General features: G+C 44.4%; 1 protein-coding gene across 1 annotated transcript in view; it reads left to right on the forward strand.

Moving 5' to 3' along the window:
* Positions 1-26,857, forward strand: part of CSMD2 (CUB and Sushi multiple domains 2) — a gene marked incomplete at its 5' end in the record, with an annotated part of 252,580 nt that overhangs the window by 49,469 nt on the left and 176,254 nt on the right. Inside the window, 2 exons of the mRNA XM_084222825.1 lie at positions 14,263-14,457; positions 16,372-16,579. Of these exons, the coding sequence (XP_084078951.1) occupies positions 14,263-14,457; positions 16,372-16,579 (403 nt within the window). The remainder of the gene's footprint in view (positions 1-14,262; positions 14,458-16,371; positions 16,580-26,857) is intronic.

Below are 26,857 nucleotides of genomic sequence, written 5' to 3' on the forward strand. Positions count from 1 at the left end.
GATATTGACCCACGCCTGCTGCAGCCCTAAGTGAAGTCGAGGGAATATTAAGTGTCTCCTATTGGCGTGTGATTTGCATATGCAAATGAGCCCAATCAAAGAGGAGGCTCTATTAAAGCATTTAAGCAAATTCAAGTGACACTTGCAGTGAAGGAGCTGCCACTCCTGGGTGAGGGAGGAGAGGGAAAAAACAGTGCAGGAGCCCCTGAGGGAGCTCTGGAGCTTGAATTTGTCCCATTTTGGTGTTTAAATTTGTCCCATTTTGGTGCTGAATTTGGCCCATTTTGATGCTTAATATTTCATACTATGGTGCTTGCATTTGTCCCATTTTAGTGCTTAAATTTTTCCCATTTTGGTGCTGAATTTGGTCCATTTTGATGCTGAACTTGTCCAGTTTTAGTGCTTGAATTTGGCCCATTTTGGTGCTTAATTTCTCCAATTTTATTGCCTGAATTTTTCCCACTTTGTTGCTGCACTTGGCCCATTGTGGTGCATTAATTTTTCCCATTTTGGTGCTGAATTTGTCCAGTTTTACTACTTGAATTTTTCCCACTTTGGTGCTGAACTTGGCCTGTTTTGATGCCTGAATTTTTCCCATTTTGGTGCTGAATTTGGCACATTTTGATGCCTGAATTTTTCCCATTTTGATGCCTGGATTTTTCCCATTTTGGTGCTGAATTTGTCCCATTTTGATGCTTAATATTTCATACTATGGTGCTTAAATTTTTCCCATTTTGGTGCTGAATTTGGTCCATTTTGATGCTGAACTTGTCCAGTTTTACTGCTTGAATTTGGCCCATTTTGGTGCTTAATTTCTCCATTTTTATTGCCTGAATTTTTCCCACTTTGGTGCTGAACTTGGCCTGTTTGGATGCCAGAATTTTTCCCATTTTGGTGCTAAACTTGTCCAAATTTACTGTTTGAATTTTTCCCATTTTGATGCCTGAATTTTTCCCATTTTGATGCCTGGATTTTTCCCATTTTGGTGCTGAATTTGGCCCATTTTGGTGCCTGAATTAGTCCAATTTTACTGCTTAAATTTTTCCCATTTTATTGCTTGAATTTTCCCCATTTTGATGCCGAATTTTCCCCATTTTGATGCCGAATTTTCCCCATTTTGATGCCGAATTTTCCCCATTTTGATGCCGAATTTTCCCCATTTTGATGCTTAATTTTCCCCATTTTGGTGCTGAATTTTTCCCATTTTGATGCCGAATTTTCCCCATTTTAATGCTGAATTACTCCATTTCTATCAAACACATCTCTCCATCTCTGTAAACCCAGGTGTTTCCCCTCTGCTGCATCCACCCTCCACCTCCAGACATTTGTGATCCCAACAAATCCCACGAAATTTTCACTCTGAGGAGGGGAAAATCCACGAACTCATTCAACTCCAGAGAGCTGCTGGTGCCAAAACAAGGCAGAGAAAAATCTCATTTCTGCCTGGGGATGGGCAGTGCAGGGTGGAGGGAGGGGAATTTGGCAGCTCTGATGTTATTCCACAAACAGGCAGCGTGGCATGGCTGGATATTTTCAGCTCTGCACAAAAGGGGGAAGAGAAAAAGAAAGAAAAAAAAAAGCTTTGGGAGAATGGGTTCCAAATAACCCATTCACAGCCCAAAACTGAGTCCAGAGCAGTTTTCCCTTTTTTGTTTTTTCTCCCTGATGGTTTTTTAGGAAGAATTTGTCCTTAAATTACTTACTGCTTGCTGTGGAGCATCATCTGGAATTTAACTGGAATTTTTTATTTTTTAATCTGACTTTCCTCTGGGAATGTGGAAATTCCACCTCCAGGTCAGAGGAAGAAACCTGAATTTGCCCAAAATGATTTGTGATGATGCTGAGCTGTGAAATGAAATTATTGTTTTGCCCTGGCCTCGTGGGGGAGGCAAATTTGAGGGAAATATTTCTTTCCTCTCATTTCCCTCCCCGTTTTTCCTTCATCCTGGGTCTCCCATTTGTACAAATCCACATCCTGGATTTGGGAGCATCTCCTGCCTCATCCTCTTCCCAACCATTCCATCCCTTTCAGAGTTTTTGCTGCTGGAATTTCACTTTTTTTCCCCAATTCTGTGAATTTTTCCCCCTTCCTGCAGATTTTTAACCCCTTCAGTGCTCAGGGATGTCTGGGATGGGTGTTAGAGCCACCCTGGTGTGGAATTCTCCTTTCAGATCAAAAATTACATAAAAAACCCTGCTCAGTGTGAGGGGAACAAACAGGATTTGAAGGCCAGGAGTCTCCAAAGTCTGAATGGAACTGACAGGGAGGCGATTCCAGAATTATCCAGGGAAATGGGAGCAGTTTGTTCCACAGGCTGTGTCAGAAATTGTTGGATTTGTGTTTTTAAAGAGCAGCCTGGACCGAGACACAGGTCCCAGACTGTCCTGGAATTCACATTCCAGACATTTTCTTATATATTTTTTTATATATATATTTATATATTTTTATATATTTATATAATAATTTTTATATTTATATAATAAATATATTATATATTATATAAATATATATAAAGATATAAAATACATATAAATATATAAATGTATAAATATATACAAATATATAAGTACAAATACAAATATAAATATAAATATATATAGAGATTTAATAAATATATATAAAGATATATAATATATGAATATAAATATATAAATATATAAATATATAAATATATATATATATAAATATATATAAAGATTTAATGTTCTAAATTAAGCAATTAAACCAGAGGAATCTTTTTTTTTCCATCTAAAATACCTTAGAATAATGAATGCTGTTTTTAACCCCCTCCTCAGTGCCAACTCCCATCCTATAAAATTAAACCAAGAGCACAGAATGGGAGGAAAAAATATTATTTATTCCTTGCAATTATCCCATTAATTGTGTTTTGATGGGAATTCCCAACCAAATCCTGGTGGTTTTATCCCAAACCATCTCCCAGCCCTTCAATAATGGGATTTTGTGTCCTCAGGAGCTGCTGAGGAAAGAATTCAGCAGGGGAAAAAAAAAGCCCCAAACTTCCTGGAAGTCAAATTCCTGTTCTACATTTGTAATTCTGCATGAGCAGGCCCAAAGCAGCTGGAATTTGGACATTTTACAGAAAAATCCATGTTCTGCTGCGAGGGCAACGGAGCAGAGCACAACAAAGCCCTGGAGCAATTTGTGAGAGCAGCAATTGGAGCCCTGAAATTCCCCCTGGAAATTCCAGGGGCAGCCTTGGAAGCAGTGGCTGGGAGCAGAGCAGGGATATTCTGATTTTTTTTTTATTTTTTTGGTGGAGAAATGAGATGGGAAGGGAAAGTTTTGGCAGCTTGGGGAAGGGTTGGGTTGTGTTGGGCCTGTCCAGGATGTACAGCCCTAAAACTCTGATTTTTGTGGGATTTTGGGATCTGCAGAAGGAGATTCAGGCTGGCTGGGAGGGTTTTTATTTGGGGTTTTTTTGGGTTCAGTCCAGCCCTTTCTCTTCCCTCTTGCTCTGAGTCCTTTAAATCAGATCTGAGTCCTGTTTCCATGACAATGTTTGTACAGTAGATGCTTTGCAGTATGGATCTATAGATTTTTTCATTTGTAACAACTCCCCTGCATGAATTCCTGGTGTATTTAAGGTCTCCTTGAGCTGTTTATTCCAAATTATATATTGTATATAAAATCCTATATAATTATATAAAATCCTATATTAATATACAATATAAATAATAAATTAATATTATATACATTATATACATTGATATAATGTATTATCTATTAATCCAGTATCTATATTGCATATTAATACAATTCAGTTATTTCATCTTCCAATAATTTCAGCAACCAAGTGAAAAATTCACCAAAATCAGGAAAATTTCCTGTAAATTCCCCAATTTTGTGCAGAAATTGATTGTGCAGAAATGAATTGATATATTAACACATTCAATTATGTAATAGTTATATGTTATAATATATATTGTATATATTATATATATTTTAGATTATATTAGATAATATATTAGATAATATATATTATCTAATATATTAGATAATATAGATAATTAGATATATTAGATAATATATATAATATATTAGCTAGTAGATAATATATATAATTAGATAATATTAGATAATTAGATATTAGATAATATATATTAGATAATATACATAGATAATTATTAGATAACATATATAGATAATTATAATATAATATAATATAATATAATATAATATAATATAATATAATATAATATAATATAATATAATATAATATAATATAATATAATATAATATAATATAATATAATATATAAAATATTATATATAAAATATTATATATAAAATATTATATATAATGTATTATGTATTATATATGTGATATATATTATGTATATTATATATATGTTCTGTATATTATATTCTGTATATTCTGTATATATATTCTGTATATTCTATATATTCTGTATATTCTATATATTCTATATATTCTCTATATTCTCTATATTCTATGCCCAAAGGCAGGAAAAGGGAGCCAGGTTGGTTGAGTGAGGCCAAGTCCAAAGTTAAATTTTGATGCTTGAAAAGAATTTTGCAGCTCTGCCTTTGCAATTCTGGAGCAGAGCCCCTGCAGGAAGTTCTGTTGTGCAGTTCTTATTAGTGGAAACACATTTTTAAATTTCTCCCCCACAAACATCAAGTCTGCCAAGGCTGGGCTGTGTGATTTTAGTGGGTGTGTGCCCACCTGAGCTGCAGGAATGAGAGAAAGTGTCTTGGTTTGGAAAGGCAGGAGTGTGCTGAGGAAGGCAGGAGCCTCCCCTGAAATGGGGAATGCAAACCCTCCCTGCAAATTGCAATAAATTTTAAATTAAGGGGCTCTCAGACAAAAATTATGGGAGCAGGGAATAACAGTTCTTTACTAGGGAAGAAAATAAAAGGATAAAATAAAAAATGCAGTGAACTAAACCAGCACTGCCAGAGCCAGAGCACAGCCTGACACCCTGTGGGTCAGGGTGCTGCAGCAGGGCCATTGGAATTGTGGCTCAGCCCTCCTGCAGTGCCAGGGGTGGTTCTGCTGGAGCAGGGATCCTGGAGAAAGGTGCAGCATCCTCTGGAGATCCAGGGGCAGAGGCAGCTGCTGCTCCTCTGGGAATGCAGTGGAGAAGCCGTGCTGGTGTTCCAGGATCTCCAGATTCTATCCGGGTAGGAATGCTTGGCTCCTCCCTCTGGGCTCACATCTCCAGTGGGATGCTGGAGCTCTTATCAGCCCTGCAGGGACATTCCATCCCTGTTATCAGCAGGTGTCTGCCCAGGGGGAGGAGTGGGTGTGATCACTCAGAGAGAGATAAGGAAAACTGCCCACTTGCCATGCAGAGGGTGATAGAACACATCCTGCCCTGAAATCTGGGACAGTGAGGGTGCTGAAATCAGGAGAAATTCCTGTCCCTGGACAGATTCAGGCACTGGTGTCACAGAGACGTTTTATGAACAATCCTTTCTTTAGGATTTTTCCTCCTGAGAAGCTGAGAGGCCTCAGGAACAAAATGTGAACAATGATTGTGGGATGCAGCAGGTGGAGCTGGGATTGGTCTCATGTGGTTGTTTCTAATTCATGGCCAATCCCAGTCCAGCTGTCCAGACTGTTTTGGTCAGTCTGAACCTTTGTTGTTCATTCCTTTTCTATTCTCAGCCAGCCTTCTGATGAAATCCTTCTATCCTTTCAGTATAGTTTTTAATATAATATATATCATAAAATAATGAACCCAGCCTTCTGAACATGGAGTCAACATTCTCATCTCTCCCCTCACCCTGGGACCCCTGTGATCACTGTCACAAATGGGGACCCCGAGTGAGGAAAGAGCCCCCACACCCTGGGCAGATCCCAAGGAGCTGAGCCCTCCCCAGCCCTGCTTGTGCTGAGCCCTGGCCGTGTTTTTATGACATAATTGGATCACTCGAGCCGTGTTTGCAGTGAAGGGGATAAAATTACCATCTGGAGGTTTGGGGTTTTTTATTTTTCATCAGTTATGACCACAAATTAATAATGAGTCTGCAGAGCTGGAGGCAGCCAGTGACCAGAATTGCTGTGGCAGCTCTGTGGGCTGTCTGTGGCACCATCCTTGGGATGGTTTTGGTTCCTGGCTGTTGATCTCAGGTGGCTGCACTGCCAGCTCACCTCCTTTGGCTTTTGGGGTCATATTTTGATGTCAGTGGTGTGATATTTCATTTTTTTCCCATTTTTCCTGTGCTCTCACTCCTGCTCTGGGAGGTGGATGTCCTGGGAAGTCTTTTTTACTTGATGATTTGAAGGTCCCTTCCAGCCCAGTGATTCTGGGAATTCTGTGATTCTATGGAAGCTGGGAGTGAGGGAGAACCGAGCTGTGTGTGACACTGTGGGGACAGCCAGGTGACACTGTGGGGACAGCCAGGTGGCACCTGGAGCCTGGCTGTGTCCCCAGCCCTGCCCTGGCAGCCCTGCCCATCAGGAATGCAGCCTTGTGGTGCAATATTTATTTCTTTAGCAGTTTATTTATTTATTTATTTATTTATTTATTTATTTATTTAGCAGATGGAGCTGGCTGCAGCCCCCGCTCCTGGGTGAGGAGCCAGCAGCCAGAGGAGATCAGTGAGCAGCTGAACAATGCAGCCTCTAAAGTTGGAAGTGGCTTTTTTCCCCCAGAACAAAGAGTGTTCCCTGGCCAGGGCTGGCTGCAGGGAGGAGCAGAGCAGACCAACACTGGCCCCCAGTGTCTGTGTGGGATCAGCTCACACTGGTCCCACTCTGAGCCTCCAGGATGGAGGGAGAGCCCCGATCTGCCCTGGCAGCTCAGCTGCTCTCTGCTCCCCTCTGGGGCCTGGAGAGGCTGCCTGGAACAGGGGCTGGGCAGAGTTAAAGGAATCATTTCAATTATTTCTTTATTTAAATTATTTATTTATTTATTTATGTGTTTATTTATTTATTTATTTAAAGGTCGATTTATTAAAATTATGGATATTGATCTAGTACTGATATCCAACTGTGATGGACAAAACTCTCTAACAGTTTAAAGTTAGAAAGTGTGTGTTTGTTGTGGGATAGCTCCCAAATACACACCGTGATTTACAGGTGATTACAGAGCTCTTTTATCTGTACAAGTATTGAATACCCAAAATACAAATGCATATTCACGACTTTGGTACATCCCATTCCCCATATGGATATTGATCTGGTACCAATATCCAAAAACTCTCTAACAGTTTAAAGTTAGAAAGTGTTTGTTTGTTGTGGGATAGCTCCCAAATACACACTGTGATTTACAGGTGATTACAGAGCCCTTTTATCTGTACAAGCATTGAATACCCAAAATACAAATGCATATTCATGACTTTGGCACATCCCATTCCCCATATGGATTTTGATCTAGTACTGATATCCAACTGTGATGGACAAAACTCTCTAACAGTTTAGAGTTAAAAAGTGCATGTTTATTGTGGGATAACTCCCAAATACACACCGTGATTTACAGGTGATTACAGAGCCCTTTTATCTGTACAGGTATTGAATACCCAAAATACAAATGCATATTCATGACTTTGGTACATCCCATTCCCAATGTGGATATTGATCTAGTACCAATATCCAAAAACTCTCTAACAGTTTAAAGTTACAAAGTGTGTGTTTGTTGTGGGCTCAGGGAGGGAGGGAGGCAATGCAGAGCCGCCCTCCTCCCCGGGGAAAGGTTTTGGAGTCACTCTGCAGCTGTTAAATGCCAGTTCAGTGGAGCCTTTAAACACACACTTCGAGCCATTCCTGCTCAGCAAAACACTTCAGCACCTCCTGTAAATGAAGAAATGAAGCTGAGTGTTGTGGCACTGGGAGGATGGAGCTGTTCAGGGGGATGAACACATCCCTGGATGTGGCTCTGCTGGGAGAGAAGGGAAACAATGGGGAGGATCCCACTGATTGGTGAATGGGAAAAGAGATTTGATTTTACAAATAAACTGTAGGTTTGCTGAGAAATGAAACTGGACATTGAAAGGTAAAGGAATCAATGGGGAAGAAAAATCCCTAAATTCCATAAGAATTAAAAATTAAAAGTGAGGGTTACATGTTAGAGGGGAATCATTTGGATCAGGTGTTCTGGGGAGTCTGAACCTCTCAAGGACTTCAGAAATGGGGAAAAATCCCTAAATTCCATAAGAATTCAAAATGCCAAGGGAGGGTTGTACATTAGAGGGGAATCTTTGGGATCAGGTGTTCTGGGGAGTCTGAACCTCTCAAGCACCTCAGAAATGCGGAAAGAGAGAAGGGAAATGCAGCTGGGAAATTGGGATAAAAAGGGAGGGTGGATCCTCCAAAAATCTGAGAGACCCCAGGAGATGCCCCATGGGCTCTGCCTTGATTGGAATAAAGTTCCAGGGCTGCTCTGTCTCCTTTTTGGCCATAACCCTCTGGTGTTTGGGGGTGAATTTTCCTGACAATCTGGAAGTCTGCAGGAGGGCTGGCAGCCCACATCCCACCCTGGGCATCCTTTGCTCCTGAATTCCCCTCTGCTCCCCTGGCCCACATCTGCTGCTGAGGATGAGGATTTAATCTGATCCTGGTGAGGATTTCACCAAAACCAAGCTCCTCCTCTGGGATATCCTTGGAAGTTGCTCTGAACTTGCTCAGGAGTTGCTGAGGCACCTTCCAGAAAGGGGAATTGAAAACTTGAGTTTCCAAAAAGGAAAAATAATCCACCCAAAAAGGGCCAGAAGTACTCCCACCAACAAGATGGATGATGAGCCATTATCCAAAAGTGACTTTCTGGCTGGTTTTTAGTGAACAGAGAAATATTGGAAGGGGGGGGTAAAAACTAGTTTCCATTTCGTTTTATCTCTGGCTGTACTGGAAACAAATCATGGCCCGAAAAGAAAAGGGATAAAATGAAATGAAAACGATCCCATTTATTTCCTTTGCTGTAGCACACTCTGGACAGTTCTTGTGAAGATTAAAACTCTCCTGAACTGGAGCAGATTGTGCCAAAACGCTGCTGAAATATCTCAGACAGTCCTGGAGTATCCCTGGAGTACTTGGCCCACAAGTTATGGATGCAGAGGGAGAGGAAACGGCTCTGGGTGGATCCCCCCTCCACCCTCCTCATCCTCCAGGGGTGGCCACTTAAATTCTGAATTGTGATGGAAATCTTGGGGATATTATCCTTTAAAAAAATCTGCTTTTTCCCTTGAATTTCTAGGATCCAGTGCAGGCTGGCTCATTAAGAGAAAATCTCCCTGCCCTGGATCTCCTGTTGTTTCCTGGGGATATCTTGACTTCCAGAAATCCAGGAAAAGCCCCCCAGAAATCCAAGAAAAGCAGGAAAACATAAAGAAGCATTAAAAAAAATATTAAAAATCGGAATGAGGATTAATTTGGAGCTGTGTGTTCAGCACTGCCTGAGCCAAATGCTTGAGGTCAGTGGTTTTGTTGATTCCTGGGGGTATCTTGATTTCCAACCCCCCAAAAATCCAGGAAAGGCAGGAAAACACAAAGAAAGGTTTAAAAAATTTTAAAAATCTGAATGGGGAATTAATTGGAGCTGTGTGTGCAGCACTGCCTGAGCCAAGTGCCTGAGGTCAGTGGTTTTGTTGATTCCTGGGGAAATCTTGACTTCTAACCCCCCAAAAATCCAGGAAAGGCAGGGAAATGCAAAGAAAGATTAAAAAAAAATTAAAAATCTGAATGAGGATTAATTTGGAGCTGTGTGTTCAGCACTGCCTGAGCCAAATGCTTGAGGTCAGTGGTTTTGTTGATTCCTGGGGATATCTTGACTTCCAACCCCCCCCCCCCAAAATCCAGGAAAAATCTCAGCCTGGGTGATCCAAGCCATAAAAAATCTGATTTTGGCCGTGTAAATGGGGCAGTGGAGCAGAGCTGCACACCCCAAACCTCGGGTTTGTTTCACATTCCAACAACATCAACAGAGAAAATGGAGCTGGAGATGAACAGGCATAAAAACCAGAGAAGGTTTCTCCTCATGGGGGTGAGGGTGGATTTGGGTTTTGTTTGAAAGTCCCTGGAATAAGTCAAGGAGCTGATGGTGAGCAAGGAGAGAAACCATTTTTAATTTTTTTCCCCTTTTCTTTCCCTTTTTAAAATTTATTCCCCCTTTTTATCCCCCTTTTAATGTCTTTTCCGCTTTTCTTTCCCTTTTTTAATTGGTTTTTTCCTTTTTTTCCCAATTTCTTTCTCTTTTTTAATGGGTTTTTTCCCCTTTTCTATGTTTTTTCCCCTTTCCCCCTTTTCATTCCCTTTTTAATGTTTTTTTCCCTTTTCTTTCCCCTTTTTAATGTTTTTTTCCCCTTTTCTTTCCCCTTTGCAATGTTTTTCCCTTTTTTCCCTTTTCTTTCCCTTTTCTTTCCCTTTTCTTTCCCTTTTCTTCCCCTTTTTAATGATTTTTCCTTTTTCTTTCCCTTTTTAATGTTTTTCTCCCTTTTCTTTCCCCTTTTTAATGGTTTTTCCCCTTTTCATTCCCTTTTTAATGATTTTTTCCCTTTTCTTTCCCCTTTTCAATTGTTCCCTTTTTTTCCCTTTTTCTTTCCCTTTTTAAATGTTTTTCCTCTTTTCTTTCCCTTTTTAATGATTTCTTTCCCTTTTCTTTCCCCTTTTTAATGTTTTCCCCCTTTTCTTTCCCTTTTCTTCCCCTTTTTAATGATTTTTTCCCTTTTCTTTCCCCTTTTCAATTGTTCCCTTTTTTTCCCTTTTTCTTTCCCTTTTTAAATGTTTTTCCCCTTTTCTTTCTCTTTTTAATGATTTCTTTCCCTTTTCTTTCCCTTTTTAATGGTTTCTTTCCCTTTTCTTTCCCTTTTTAATGGTTTCTTTCTCTTTCTGATGGTTTCTTTCCCTTTTTTTCCCCTTTTTTCCCATTTTTTTTCCCTTTTCCCCCTCTTCTTTCCCTGCTGACAGTGAGAGCTTTGGGAGAGGCTGATGTAATTAGGCTGAATGTGCTGTGATGGTGGGACTGGGGCCAAGGATGCGTTGAGTCACATCTAATGACTTAAAAACTCCTAATTAATTTCGAATGAACTGGAACAGGGAGGCTCAGCTTGACGAGTGAAAGCTCCTGATGGTGAAAACCTCGCAGTGGAGCCATCCTGGGATGAGGAGAAGTTGGGAGCAGCCTGGTGAAAAAGAGTGGAAAGGAATGGATGTGAGGGCTGAAGGTGGATGGGAGGAAGGTGATGGTGTGGATCTGAAATTGTGGGAGCAGCTCACAGCTCAGAGGAGCGGGGAGGAAGGGAGGTGGAACATGAGAGTTGGGGAGAAAGGGAGGTAAAACATGAGAATCAGAGAAAAATGGAGGTGGAACATGAGAATCGGGGAGAAAGGGAGGTAAAAAATGAGAATTAGGGAGAAAGGGAGGTGGAACATGAGAATTGGGGAGAAAGGGAGGTAAAACATGAGAATCAGAGAGAATTGGAGGTAAAACATGAGAAGCAGGGAGAAATGGAGGTAAAAAATGAGGAACAGGGAGAATTGGAGGTAAAAAATGAGAATCAGTGAGAAATTGAGGTAAAACATAAGAATCAAGGAGAAAGGGAGGTAAAAAGTGAGAATCAGGAAGAAAGGGAGGTAAAACATGAGAATCAGGGAGAAATTGAGGTAAAAAATGAGAATCAGAGAGAAATGGAGATAAAAAGTGAGAATCAGGGAGAAATGGAGGTAAAAAGGGAGAAGCAGGGAGAAATGGAAATAAAAAATGAGAATCAGGGAGAAATTGAGGTAAAGAATGAGAATCAGGGAGAAATGGAGGTAAAAAATGAGGAACAGGGAGAATTGGAGGTAAAAAATGAGAATCAGTGAGAAATTGAGGTAAAACATAAGAATCAAGGAGAAAGGGAGGTAAAAAGTGAGGAACAGGGAGAAGGGAAGGTAGAACATGAAAATCAGGGAGAAAGGGAGGTAAAACATGAGAATCAGAGAGAAATGGAGATAAAAAGTGAGAATCAGGGAGAAATTGAGGTAAAAAATGAGAATCAGAGAGAATTGGAGGTAAAAAATGAGAATCAGAGAGAATTGGAGGTAAAACATGAGAATCAGGGAGAAAAGGAGGTAAAAAATGAGAATCAGGGAGAAATGGGGGTAAAAAATGAGGAACAGGGAGAAGGGAAGGTGGAACATGAGAATCAGGGAGAAATGGAGGTAAAACATGAGAATTGGGGAGAAATGGAAATAAAAAATGAAAATCAGGGAGAAATGGAGATAAAAAGTGAGAATCAGGGAGAAAGGGAGGTAAAACAAGAGAATTGGGGAGAAAAGAAGGTAAAAAATGAGAATCAGGGAGAAATGGAGGTAAAACATGAGAAGCAGGGAGAAAAGGAGGTAAAAAATGAGAATTAGGGAGAAAGGGAAGTAAAATATGAGAATCAGGGAGAAATGGAGGTAAAAAATGAGACTCAGGGAGAAGGGAAGGTAGAACATGAGAATCAGGGAGAAAGGGAGGTAAAAACTGAGACTCAGGGAGAAATGCCTCAAACCTGAGGCGTCAGTTCCTTGCTGAGAAGATGCCCCTGGTGCCCCAGGCCGTTGTCACCTCGTGTGACAGTCGTGGTTCAGCACCCCCAGAGTGGCTCCTGTGCTGGGTCACCTTGCAGGGAGGTGTCCTGAGCCCTGACAGGGACACTGGAGGTGCACCAGGATAATCCCATTGCCTTTCCTCTGCTGTAAAATCAGATCAGGCTTTGGCAGCTGTCCAGGTGCAGGCAAATGAAATAAAACTGCTCAGAATTCATCTGGGAAGGAGCAGAAAATGAGTAACAGCACCTTCCCTTCATCTCCACAAATGGCCCAGCTCTGGAGGTAACCCCAACCCCTCTGGAGTCGTTTTCCTCTCTCCATCACAGGAATTTGAAGATCTCCTGCACTTGGGTGATTTAAAAACCCCACTCCAAGCTCCCTGCAGCGGCCCAGGGCAGTGGGGGGTTAATGCTGCTCCCCCCAGAGCTGCTGTGCCTCCCCTCCTGGAGCAAGATCTGAAATGTGCAGGCAGCTCAGTGAAGCAGAATTTTAATCTGAGATCTGTTTTTCAAGTCTGATTTTAAGATCCCATGCAGGTCAGGGTTGTCTGATTCTTCACAGTTCATTAAGTAGAGAGCGGCTCGTGGTAGAGATTGACTTTTAAAAATGATGGATTTTTATTTATAGAGGAGTTCTACTCATTAATTTTAAAGGATGGAAGCATAAAAGCAGGAATGGGTTCATTAAAAAAAAAAAAGTGACATTGGTAGTTTAATTAAATTGGGGGTTTGAGGATCATTACAAAAAATGAAATGTTAGTTCTGGCCTGCTTTTCCACCTGCTTGGATTTGACAGCAGCCCCTGCTCCAGAACCTCCTGGGCAGGAAAATTTCCTGGTGGAACTTCCCAGCTCCAGGGGACTTTGGGGGAGGATGTGAAAAATGGCTTTGGGGGCAAGAAATGGTGTCAGGAGCTGGGATCTGCCCCTGCTGCTGTGCAGGGAGGGATGGGGGGGCTGGAGCCCCGAAACTGGGCTTGGGGACACTCAGGTGTGACCAGAGATCAGAGTTACAGCAGGAAACCCCAAAACTGGGCTTGGGGACACTCAGGTGTGACCAGAGATCAGAGTTACAGCAGGAAACCCCAAAACTGGGCTTGGGGACACTCAGGTGTGACCAGAGATCAGAGTTACAGCAGGAAACCCCAAAACTGGGCTTGGGGACCCTCTGTGTGTGACCTGTGACCATTCCCAGCCCCTAACCCAGCCCTGCTTCCCTGGAATGGATTATTCTCGATTATTCCATTTTCCTCATGATTTACTCAACCCTGTGAAAATTCCCAGTCCCTAACCCAGCCCTGCTTTTCTCATATTGGTTATTCTGTTTTCAATTATTCTGTTTTTCCTGAGGATTTGGCTCATCCCTGTGACCATTCCCAGTCCCTAACCCAGCCCTGCTTCCCTGAAAGGGATTATTCTCGATTATTCCGTTTTCCTCATTATTTACTAACCCTGTGAAAATTCCCAGTCCTTAACCCAGCCCTGCTTTCCTCAAATAGATTTTTCTGTTTTCAATGACAAGTTTTCTGTTTTTCCTGGAGATTTACCTCAGCCCTGTGACCATTCCCAGTCCTTAACCCAACCCTGCTTCCCTCTAATGGATTATTCTCGATTATTCCATTTTCCTGAGCTTTTACCTCACCCCTTGTCCCTAACCCAGCCCTGCTTCCCTCAAATGGATTACCCTGTTTCCAGTGAACATTATTCTGTTTTCCCTGAGCATTTAGCTCACCCCTGTGACCACCCCCTGTCCCTTCCCTTGCAGCCCTGCCCAGCCACACGTGCGGGAACCCGGGGCGGCTGCGGAACGGGGTCCAGCAGGGAACCACCTTCAGCATCGGGGACAGGGTCAGGTACAGCTGCAACCCTGGCTTCTTCCTGGAGGGCCACGCCCTGCTCACCTGCCAGGCCAGCTCAGGACAAGGAGCCTCCTGGGATTTCCCTCTCCCCGTCTGCAGAGGTAAGGAGATTCCCCCAAAAATGGGGTTTGAGGTGGTTGGGGTGGGGGGTTCGGTTTGAAAGGGTTAAAAACCAACTTTTATAAACTGACCCTTCAAAATCAACCCTTAAAAACTAATCCAAAAAAAAACAATCCTCAAAATCAATCTTTGAAAACCAGCCCTCAAAAACCAACCCTTAAAAACCAGCCCTTAAAAACTGACCCTTCAAAATCAACCCTTAAAAAGCAACCCTTAAAAACCAACCCTTAGAAATCAACCCTTAAAAATCAACCCTTACAAACCAACCCTTCAAAATGAGCCCATACAAAACCAACCCTCAAAAAGAAACCCTGAAAAACCAACCCTGAAAAACCAACCCTGAAAAACCAACCCTCAAAAACCAACCCTTCAAAATCAACCCTTAAAAACCAGCCCTAAATGGGAAGGTAAATGTGGGGTGGTTGATGGGTTTTGGGTTGTGGTTGATGGGTTTTGGGTTATTTGGTTTTGGGTTGTGGTTGATGGGTTTTGGGCTGTGGTTGATGGGTTTTGGGTTGTGGTTGATGAGTTGGGGCTGTGGTTAATGGGGTTTGGGTTGTGGTTGATGGGTTTTGGGTTATTTGGTTTTGGGTTGATGGGTTTTGGGCTGTGGTTGATGGGTTTTGGGTTGTGGTTGATGGGTTTTGGGTTATTTGGTTTTGGGTTGTGGTTGATGGGTTTTGGGCTGTGGTTGATGAGCTTTGGGTTGTGGTTGATGGGTTTTGGGTTATTTGGTTTTGGGCTGTGGTTGATGGGGTTTGGGTTATTTGGTTTTGGGTTGTGGTTGATGGGTTTGGGCTGTGGTTGATGGTTTTGGGCTGTGGTTGATGGGTTTTGGGTTGTGGTTGATAGGTTTTGGACTGTTGATGGGTTTTGGGTTGTGGTTGATGGGTTTTTGATGGGTTCCTCAAGGCTTCAGGGCTTTGGGGCAATAATGGGGAGGTTGTGAAGGGTTTGGGGTGCTGGGAATGGGGCACAGCTGCTTTAGCTGCAGTTTCCTGGTCTGAAGTGGGGAAAAACCCCAATTTTACAGGTGGCAGGACAAAGGGGGGTGGCTTTAAACTGAAAGAGAGCAGGTTTAGATTAAATATGAGGAGGAAATTCCTCCCTCTGAGGGGCTGGGATTGATTTCCTGGAGAAGCTGTGGTTGCCCCATCCTTGGAAATGGATCCAAGGCCAGGTTGGAGCAACCTGGGATTGTGGGAAGTGCCCATGGAGTGGGGTGAAAGGAGATGATCCTGAAGCTCCTTCCCAACCCAAACCAACCATGATCCCATGATTATCCAGAAGATCAAGCCCCTCCCCAAGCCTGCAGGGTTTTCCAGCTCAAACACTGGAAATGGGACTGGATTTTCTGCTTCCCAGGGCCAGATCCCCTGTCCTGTGGCACGTGCCAGGGTGGCTTCGGTGCTCTGCTGCAGGAAAGGTGGATCTGTGCAGGGCTGGGGATGCAAAACAATTTCTACTGAAAACAATTCCCAACCTCCTGCCCGTTTAAGGGCAGGGAAACTTCAAAATCCCTTTATCAATCCAGACAGTGCCTTGCTAATTGTGCTCCCAGGGGGGCTGGGGAGTGTGTAAATACACAAATATCTGTGTTGTTCTACCAAAAACATTTGCTGCTGCCCCTGAAGTCTCTTCCCCTGGATTCCTTGCGTGCTTCAGCAGAGCATCTCCTATTGATTCCTTTTATTGACTCTGCCTGTGCAATCAATCAGCCCCTGGGCCGTGGAGCTGGGCCTTCAAGTGAGCAAATATTGCTTGCTTGGGATGTTTTGAATGCTCCCTTGGATGGGTTACGTGGCACAGAGGTGTGTTGTGGGGTTTTTTTGGGGTGTTTCCCTGCTGGTTTGGGCTCAGAGTGACTCAGGGCTCACCCCTGGGCGTTGTTTCAGCCGACGACGCCTGCGGAGGGACCCTGCGGGGCCAGAGCGGGATCATCTCCAGCCCTCACTTCCCCCTGGAGTATGGCAACAATGCAGACTGCACCTGGACCATCCTGGCCGAGCCTGGGGACACCATTGCCCTGGTGTTCATGGATTTTCAGCTGGAGGATGGATATGATGTGCTGGAGGTCGCTGGCACGGAGGGATCCTCGCTCTGGTAGGTTCCGGCTGGTGTTGGTTCCTTGTTGGGTGCTCTGGTCTGGGTGAGCAGAGCCAAAGTTCAGAGGGGGCTCAGAGGGAGAGGTTTGGGCCTGAAGGAGGGGAAATTCCAGTTATTCCCCGTGGTTTCCTTCTGGAAATTGGGATTTGCTTAGCAAACTGCAGTGAGCGCTGGCTGCTCTGAGCACTGGCTGCTCCAAGTCCTGATGTCTGCAGTGAGAGTCGTGGTGTGGCTGGGTAGAAGGAGAAAGATTTTTAAAAAATCCCCCAAAAGATTAAAAAAAAAACCCAAAATATTAAAAAAGAACCCAAACAAAATCACCCAACCTCTGAGAACCTCTCAAACCCTGCCACACTCAAGCCTTGGTTTTGCTAAACATTCTAATGATTGCTAAACCCATCGGTGTTGATGAATTTCTGGGAATGTTTCACCAGATCCACTTGTCCCTGGGACAGGAGACAGAATTCCAACCCCCCTCTCATCCCAGGGGTTGCCTGGAAAATGCTCTCAGAAATATTGCTTTGATTTGGGATAAAAGCCAATATTTCCAATATTCAGGAGCTACCCCAGTGCTCTGTAGGCAGGAGAAATAAGGGAATTTGATGTGCTCCTCCTGTTGGTTTTATAGCAAAGGGTTAAAAGTCCTGACTGGCAGCAAGTGGAAGGTGCTGGAAGTTGGATTTAAACCCACCATCCCTCTAGAAGGGAAGAATGAAGCTTTTGAAATAATCAGGTGTTGCCTGGGATTATCAGCAGCGAGTTAAATTGTGATTATTTGTGAGGATCCTGTTGCAAATCCCATTTATTTGAGTGATTTATCCTGGCTGGCAATTCTGAGGGAACAGGATTGGAGTGTTTAGGGTGTATTGATGGGAGGGAAGTTGCCATTTACCACGTCCCAATTGTTTACTGTTCCCAGGCCCCTTTGGAAAATTAGATGTTGCTGTTTGATGAAAAAAAGCCTGGGCTGGTTTTATTAGAATGCATTAATATTTTAGGGCACTGGTGGTTCGTAGGCACTCAGCTGTGCTGGCTGGGAAGATGGATGGAGCTGGTTAAAAAACATTATTCAGCCTGGAGGTGTTGCCAAAGCAGAGCTGTGTCTTGTCATGTCAAAAATAAAACAAAGCCTGGCAGAGGGAACCTGCTGGAAAAAAAAAAAATTAATAAAATTAATAAACTCCTCGTAAATACAGCACGGAAAAAAAACTTCTGAACTGTGGGGAGTGTAAGCCTGGCTTGGAGCTGAGCCTGTAGTGCATACACAGTCCTTAAAACTGGGATTAAAGCCTGGTTTAAGTTTTACAGGTGTCACTTTGGGGCTCATTTGAGGGAGAAATGATGGATTTGCATCCCTGCTGCCCCTCCAGGTGTCCATGTGCTGCATCCCTGGGGCTGCCTTCCCTGCCAGCTCCTCTCCCTGGGTGAGCTCAGCCCTTTTTGGGATCCCCTGGCCCCAGCAGCAGGAATTCCCCCCAGCAGAAGCTGTTCCTGCTTTGTGTGGTGCATCCCTGAATTTCCCATCCTTGAATTCCACATCCCTGAATTCCTCATCCCTGAATTTCCCATTCCTGGAGTTCACATCTCTGAATTTCCCATCCCTGAATTTCCCATCCCTGAATTTCCCATCCCTGAATTCCTCATCCCTGAATTTCCCATTTCTGGAGTTCACATCTCTGAATTTCCCATCCCTGAATTTCCCACCTCTGAATTTCCCATCCATGAATTTCCCATCCCTGAATTCCACATCCCTGAATTTCCCATCCCTGAAATTCACATCCCTGAATTTCCCATCCCCAGATTTCCATCCTTGAATTCCACATCCCTGAATTTCCCACCCCAAAATTTCCCACTCCCGAATTTCCCATCCCCGAATTCCACATCTCTGAATTTCCCATCCCTGAATTTCCCATCCCCAGATTTCCCATCCCTGAATTCCTTATCCCTGAATTTCCCATCCCCAGATTTCCATCCTTGAATTCCACATCCCTGAATTTCCCATCCCCAAATTTCCCATCCCCAAATTTCCCACTCCCGAATTTCCCATCCCTGACTTTCCCATCCCTGAATTCCTCATCCCTGAATTTCCCATCCCTGAATTTCCCATCCTGAATTTCCCATCCACACCAGCCAGCCCCAGCCCATTCCAGGCCATCTCATTTCACATTCCTGAAGGAAACTTTGCAGTCCCACAAGTGGAATTGCTAAGGAGTCTTGTTTGGAATTTCATCTCTCCGAGCTGGCCCGGTAATTAAATTCAGATGAGTCAGTTCTCAACAATTTTTGCCCGTAGGGGGAAAAAATCCTGGTGCTCCTGTCTCATCTTTAACCATGCTGATGTGATTCAGCAGGAAAAGAGAGCTCAAACCCCTTTTTCCCCCTTCTGCTGATGAAAAAACGGATTTTAATTATTGGTAATAGGGCAGAGAGACTTGCAGCCGATTCTCTTGAAGCCTCTCGCAGCTGAATATTTCAAATATTTTCATTTTCTGAGCATTCTGAGTAGTTTTAGTCATGGCCAGGGTTGGGCACAAATAAACAAAATTCAATTTTATCAGGAGGATAATTCCTGTGTGTTTCCAAGCTAGGGAATGGACCTAATGATGATATTTATGAGCCCATTAACTCAGCACTTCAAGTAACCTTGACTTGACCTGCTCTTAGAAAAACCTGCATTACCATTCACCCTCCCAGCTTTAAAAATGGATTTTTTGGTTATTTTTTTTATGAGCCAGCTTGCTTTAAGTGCTTTAACATTGATCCCACAGCCTGGAGAATCCTGAGCTGGCTTTCCTTTGCTCCCCAAACCTGTTGGATGTGAATCCTGCAGGAAGAATTCCGAGGGTGCTGTTTGAGGCAGATTAATCAAATCACACTTTTACAGCTCTTTCAGCCCAGATTGCTTTGAGAGGTGAGAAATAAAATCCTGCTGAGCAGGGAGCAGCAGGGGGAAGGAGCAGGGTGGGATGAGCTGGGGGATCAGGAAGGGGTCTCCAGGCTGGGAGGTGGAATGGGAAGCAGAGCAGGAGGTGCCCTGTTGTCCTTTGGGCCATCCAGGTGTGACCCTGCCCTGTCCCCAGGGTGTGCAGAGCTCCTGATCCAGTGGGAACAGGAGGAGCTTGGAGGTCCCTTCCAGTCCAGTCCACTCTGGGCTTCTCTGGCATCCTCACCCCCAGACTTCCTCTGCTCTTCCAGGGTTCTTTTCCCTTCTCTTTGTCCCTGGGAGATCTGGCAGGATCAGAGCAATTCCTCCCTCTAAATCCATGGAAAAGGAGAAAATCCCCCAGAGCAGCTCAAGTCCTTCCAGAGTCTCTCTGGGGGCTTTGTCAGGAGCTGCTGGAGCTGGGAATTCCCAGTCCTGTTGGGAATTGCTGCTGATTGTCCCTGCTCAAATCCCCACACCCCAAAACCCATCAGACTGAGCACCCAGAACACCCCAAAATGTGGCTCTGATCCGCCTGGGATGTTCTGGAGCTTCAGGAGATGTTTCTGATTGGAAAATTTAGGTTGGTAATTTACTTTTAGGATGGAGCTGGTTGCTTTGATAACGAGGTTTTCCAGATCTCTTCTATCCATGGTGTGTTTTGGATGGGTGGGATTTTCATTGGGAATTGCCTCTGATCTGGGATTTTCACTGGGATTTTCATTGGGAATTGTCTCTGATCTGGGATTTTCACCGGGATTTTCATTGGGAATTGTCTCTGATCTGGGATTTTCACTGGGATTTTCATTGGGAATTGTCTCTGATCCGTCTGGGATGTTCTGGAGCTTCAGGAGATGTTTCTGATTAGAAAATTGATGAGGATGGAGCTGGTTGCTTTAATAACGAGGCTTTCCAGGTCTCTTCTATCCATGGTGTGTTCTGAGGGGTGGGAGGGACTGGGATTTTCATTGGGAATTGTGCTGCTGTTGCTGCTTTATCCTGGTGTCGTGGGCTTCAGATCACAAAATGCTCTGAGCCTTTTGGGGTTTATTTTAGGAAAGTTGCATCAGCTGTCACATTGCCCCAATGCCTCCCACTCCTTGAGCCTTCCTTGTCATTCCCCCTGGGATCCAGTTTCTCCTCCTTGATTTTCTGTTGATAATCCCATGCTGAGGGAATGTGGTGGGAGAAGCCACATCCAGGGAGTTTATTCCTGTCTGAGTTCAGTTCCTCCCCCTCAGTGCCTCATCTTCCTTTCGCCTCCCCAACCTTGGCGCTGCATTTTCCTCCCTTGCAAAAATTCCTTTCTTCTCCTCTGTTTGGTTTTTTATTTTCACTTCATTTGTGTCAAGTTCCTTTTGGCTTCATCCTGTGATTTCCTGGAGAAGGAACGTGCCCCAGCACGTGCAGGTGAATTGCTGCACTCACTTCCAGCACAGCTGTGCCAGATGTGAAGGCAACACAGCGTGCTCCAGATGTTGGGCAGTGGGGGAAAACAAAAGTGTCCATGCACTGGGTGAGCCTGGGAGAACCAAGAACCTTGGATTCCAGTTCCTCTGGTTGGTTTAGTGGGTTTTTTTCTGGAGCTGAGCTCAGGGGACCATCAGCCTTTCTTGGAGGAACATTTCTGAAATTCTTTTGTTTGCTGAGACCCTTTGGGGCCATCAACCCTTCTTGGAGCAGCATTTCTTATTTCCTGATACCCTTTGGGGCCATCAACCCTTTCTGGAAGAGCATTTCTGAAATTCTCTCCTTTTCTGAGACCCCTTGGATCCATCAGCCCTTTCTGGAGAAGCATTTCTGATGTTGTCTCTTGTCTCCCTCTTTCTGAGATCCTCTGGAGCCATCACCCCTTTCTGGAAGAGCATTTCTAAAATTTTCTCTCATTCCTATGCTGCTGAGACCCCTTGGATCCATCAGTTCTTTCTGGAAGAGCATTTTTGAGGTTCTCTCTTGTTTCCTGAGACCCCTTGGATCCATCAGCCCTTTCTGGAGCAGCATTTTTGAGGTTCTCTTGTGTCCTGAGACCCTCTGGATCCATCAGCCCTTTCTAGAGCAGCATTTGTGAAGTTGTCTCATTCTCATGCTCCTGAGACCCATTGGATCCATCAGTTCTTTCTGGAGCAGCATTTTTGAGGTTCTCTTGTTTCCTGAGACCCCCTTGGGGCCATCAACCCTTCTTGGAGGAACATTTCTGAAATTCTTTTGTTTTCTGAGACCCTTTGGAGCGATCAACCCTTCCTGGAAAAGCATTTCTGAAATTCTCTCCTTTTCTGAGACCCCTTGGATCCATCAGTTCTTTCTGAAATAGCATTTTTGAGGTTCTCTTTTTTCCCGAGACCCCTTGGATCCATCAGCCCTTTCTGGAGCAGCATTCCTGAAATTCCCTCGTTTCCACGTTCTCTGATTTCCCTGTTGGGGCAGAGTTTGGGGGAAGATTTTTGCAGCAGCCATCAGCATTTCAGCAGCTCCTCTCAACTCCCTTTCCCCATCCCTACGTGCAGCTGACCCTTCCCTCCCCAGCCCCTCCATCTGCCTCCTAAGTGGTTCCCAAAAGTCATTAAAGCTCTGGGATGCTCTGGGATCCCCTCATCCCGTCCCTCTGGCCAGCCCCTCTCTCTGCACACGCCTTGTGCTCTCAGAGCTGCAGGTCCTGGGGGTCACAGCTTCACATGGAGCTGCTGATGGGGTGTGAGAAGCTCCTCGCTGGGAGCTCCTAATGAACCAACCCCTTCCCTTTCCATCAAAGCAGCCTCTGATCCTGCCGTGGTGGCCTCGCTGCTTTCAGCTCCTGGTTTTCATCTCGGAGCTGCCTGTGAAGTCCATGTGAGGGCTCTGGCTCCAGAGCAGGATTTTGTGCTTTGGGATGTGTTCCTTGCGGGAAAATGAGGATTTTATGATTGTGTGAAAAAGGCCAAGCGCTTGGTTTTAAATTCTTTAAAAGTTTAATGGTTGTAAAGATAGTAATACAATTAGAAGAATAATAATTTGGACAATTAGGATTTTAGGACAATATGAGAAAATAAAGAGTTATGGACGTCCAGGTGCCTCTTTCAGGGCAAAATAAGCCCGAAAAAGGACCCAGGTTAACAGAGGATTAACCCTTAAAAGGAACAGCCTGTTGCATATTCACACACCTCATCCATGGTGCATCAATTCCATTCACACACAGGATTCTGGCTGGGCAGTGTCAGCTTCTTCCTTTTAATCCTGACTTTCAAGGGTTAATCCTCTGTTAACGTGGGTCCTTTTTTGGGCTTATTTTGCCCAGAAAGAAGCACCTGGACATCCATAACTCTTTGTTTTTATTTTCTCATATTGTCCTAAAATCCTAATTGTCCAAATTTTTATTACTCCAATTATATTACTATTTTTACAACCACTTTATTACCGTTAAACTTTTAAAACTTTCAAATTGGCGTTTTTCACATTGCTGCTCCCTGTGCAGCTCTCTGGGATAACCCTGCAGGATCCTCCAGGCTTTTCCCAGGGGATGATCCCTCTCTCTGCCTCCCCAGCTGCTGCTGTTCCTTGCAGGGATTCTGAAAAGCAGATTGCTTCCCAATATTTCTCATCTCACTCTTGCCACTCTCTGGCAGAATTTTTCCAGGCTCTAATTGTTTTTATTTGCGAGTTGACAAGAATTATCCTGCCCTGGGCGTGCACGAGGTTGGAGCTGGGAAGGTTTTTGTGTGTCTTGAAAGAAATTCTTTCATCACCACTTAAAACCCAGAAAAATGGGGAAAGTTTCCTTTCCCTGTGCAATGATTGGAGCTCCCTTATTGCAGGAACTCCTGGATGCTTTATCTGCAATTTTCAGATGTTTTTCTTCCATAGGAAGTGTTTTCCATAGGATTGGGAAATGTGGATGAAGTGGCTTTTGAAATCCTTATTTAAATGTCAGTTACATCTTCTTTGGAATCTGCAAAACTGATTTCCTTATTTAATTCCATCATTTTTCTTCCCAAACATTTCTGTGCTTTTTTTATTGAAAACAAATCCCACAAAGGCTTGAAACCCTAAAAACTTCGCTTTAGTGAGAAATGATCTTCTGGCCATTTCCTTTTCTGGAAAAGGAAGAATCCCCTTTTCTCCTGGAAGGTGCATTCCCTGCAGAGAACATTCTGGAGAAGCTGGAACCAGAGCACTTCCAGCTCCTGGAAGGTGGTGGGGAACTTCCAGCCTTTGGAATTCCTGCCCTCCAGGCTTTATTTGAAGATGGATTCCCTCTGTGAAGAGCAGGAATTTGTGGGTCAGGGAGCTGTTTTGTCCTGCTGGAGGAAGAGCTGATGGCTTCCCACGGGAATTCCAACCATCCCTGAGCATCCTCCGTGCTGGTGGCAACTTCAGGGGTTGGGGATGCTTTGGACAGGGAGGTTTGTGCTCCCACGTTGTCCCAGAGCTCCTGGCACTGCAGAAACACCTGGGAATGCTGCAAGGAAGGGGAAGGTGGGATTTGGAGGAGTTCCATGGCTGGTGGATATTCCCGGAGGGAAGGGGAAGGTTTCAGCTCCTTCCCCAGCTCGTGGCTGAATGTGGAGCAGCAGAACCCACTGCTCCCTGCTCCTGGCTGCCTTTCCTTCTCCTGGGAAGCATCTCCTTCCCAAATCCTGCCCTGGGACAGACAAACCCCTGTGACAGGGACCCATGACCTCTCCCATCCAATCCAATCCAATCCAATCCAATCCAACAGGATCCCATCCCATCCCATCCATCCCATCCCATCCCATCCCATCCCATCCCATCCCATCCCATCCCATCCCATCCCATCCCATCCCATCCCATCCCATCCATTCCATCCCATCCATGCCATCCATCCCATCCATGCCATCCATCCCATCCCATCCCATCCCATCCCATCCCATCCCATCCCATCCCATCCCATCCCATCCCATCCCATCCCATCCCACTCTCCCCCCAAAGTTACTTTTCCATGCATTAACAATTCCATTTGCTGCACGGTGGAAAGCTTTTCATGAATATTCAGACTGGGAAGGAGATGCTTTTAGGCTGAAAAGGACCCTGATAATGGTTAAATTGCCCTTTTTATCCCAATTTGTCCCTTCTTTGTTGTTTGGTCACCTCAGGGGCAAAGATCCCCATGGAAAGGCCAATGCTGTGTGATCCTGAATCCCAAGGGATGATGAGGGACAGGGAAGCCTGTGGCAGTGGAGGGGAAAAAAAAAATCCCTGAAGGTCATTAATTCTTAATTTCTTTCTGTATTTGTCCTGGAACAGTAAAAAGAAAAAAAAGAGGTTTTTGCAAGAAGCCTCAATAGCTTTAATCTAAAAAAATTTTATTTGAGACTGAGACTGAGTCTGACACGCCTGGCTGGAAGCTGAGAAAAATATTGGAACCTCCTTCAGGATGTGACCCAAAATATAGACTGCAAAGCAGTGAATAATACCCAGATTTGGCAGGGGAGGGAGGCTTTAAGTAAGTGCAGATGATGTTTCAGCTTGTAAAAAGTCGGATATTTGGGATTCTCTTTAAAACACTGTCACAGCAGAGCACTGATTCCTCCCAGCTAAAGCGAGGATTTGGACAAACGTTGGTGGGAAAGATCAGTGCCTTCACTCTGAGGTGTTCCAGGAGCTGTCTGTGCCTTTTTTTTTTTTCATGTTCAGACACCAATTGCTGTCATTTTCACGCCGTTGGGCTGAGCTGTGCCTGTGCAGGGAGGTCTCTCCTTGCACAGGGATCCGGGGAGCTGCGTTTTGGTGTCAGGATGTGTCTGCCAGAGCTGATAACGCTCGTGTTCTACACCCTCCCTTATCTGCAGCTTCAAAGGGAGCAGCACAGACACCTCGGATGCTTTCAAAGGCCTCTCCCTGCTGGGCTTTCTCCAGGCCCCACTCAGGGATGTTTTTCTGCTATTTACAAGTTGTTTCAAGGATGGAATCACTTTGTTTTCAGACGTCAGCTGCCTCACAAAATCTGGTTTGAATGCTCTTTTTGCCTGGTTGGGTTTGCTGCAGCTGCTCCCAGCACATTTCCCCTTCCCTGGGCTCGCTTTCCATCGCTCCCTGCAGCTGGGAATCACCACTGCTGGATCCCTTCCCTGCTGGATTCATCCCTCTGCCCTTAAAATGATCTTTTAGGGGATGTCTGGGCCTCAGGGGAGGAAAAATCAACGTTTCAAAGAGTAGGGCAACACCAGCTTGCCTTGGTGCAGTGCCTCTTGAGAGGGCAGAGGAAACAAAGTGTGGCCACAGCATGGAAAAAACAAAATCAGCACTTGGAATTGTGTTCCAAGAGCTGGGATTTGTTAATCTTGATTGGTTTTCAGAGCTGGGCTGTTGTATCTGTTACTCCTGGTGTATTTATAGAGCTGGGCTGTTGTATCTGTTACTCCTGGTGTATTTATAGAGCTGGGCTGTTGTATCTGTTACTCCTGGTGTGTTTTCAGAGCTTGGCACAGTTCTGTTCAGTCCTGGCAGGTTGGGATCCCTTCAGCTCCTTGGCTGTGTCACAGTGGGCAGGGGTTGATTTTTGCCTCCCAGGGACCTTTCTGGTGGCTGGGTTTGGAGTGGGGATCAGGAAGATGCCCAGGGTGTCAGTAAATATTGGAGGATTAGGAAGAAACAAAATGCTGTTGGCAGTTCTTGTCCAAGGATTGCTTTACTGGCTGGAATTCCCACAGAATCCTGGAGAGGTTTGGGTTGGAAGTTTAAATCCCATAAATCCCATCCCATTCCACCCTCTGCCACAGCAGGGACACCTTCCACTGTCCCAGGCTGCTCCCAGCCCTGTCCAGCCTGGCCTGGGACACTTCCAGGGCTGGAACATCCACAGCTTCTCTGGAAAATGCAATAAATTGTTAAAAAACCCTAAAAACTCCTTCAGCCCTCTGTGTTCTTTTAAAACAATCCCATTCCTTTGATAATTCCCAGCTGGAGCACAAGGGGAATACCCATCTCTTCCTGCTCTCCTTTATCCCTTTGTCTTTCTCCCACTCTTTCTAAATTAATTTTATAATCATCCTTTAAATGATGGAGCAGCTCAAATTAGCTCTTTTAGCCAGAATTACCTGCATTAAAGATCTCCCTTAAAAAAAGAAAAGCATAAAGGTAATTAATAGCTTCAATTATTGTAATGTGGCTTAGCTTGTGCTTTTCTCTTGGAAAAACCTGGTTTTGATAAGTCAGCTGTTCTTAAAAGGGGGAAAAAAATAACAGAAGTGCTTCAGGCTGGAAGGAATTTGGAAATCAGGTTGTTCCCTGTAATGTCAGAGAATAAATTACCCCCATTGATCCTGGAGCAGTGCCCCGTGCTCCAGGCAGCCCTGTGGGAAGGGGAGTGCTCAGAGAGGGTTTGGGGTTTTTTTTTTTGCCCAGTCACAGAAGCTTTG

Source organism: Fringilla coelebs, assembly GCF_963513975.1.
Source record: "Fringilla coelebs genome assembly, chromosome: 28".
In the NCBI taxonomy this organism is placed as follows: Eukaryota; Metazoa; Chordata; class Aves; order Passeriformes; family Fringillidae; genus Fringilla; species Fringilla coelebs.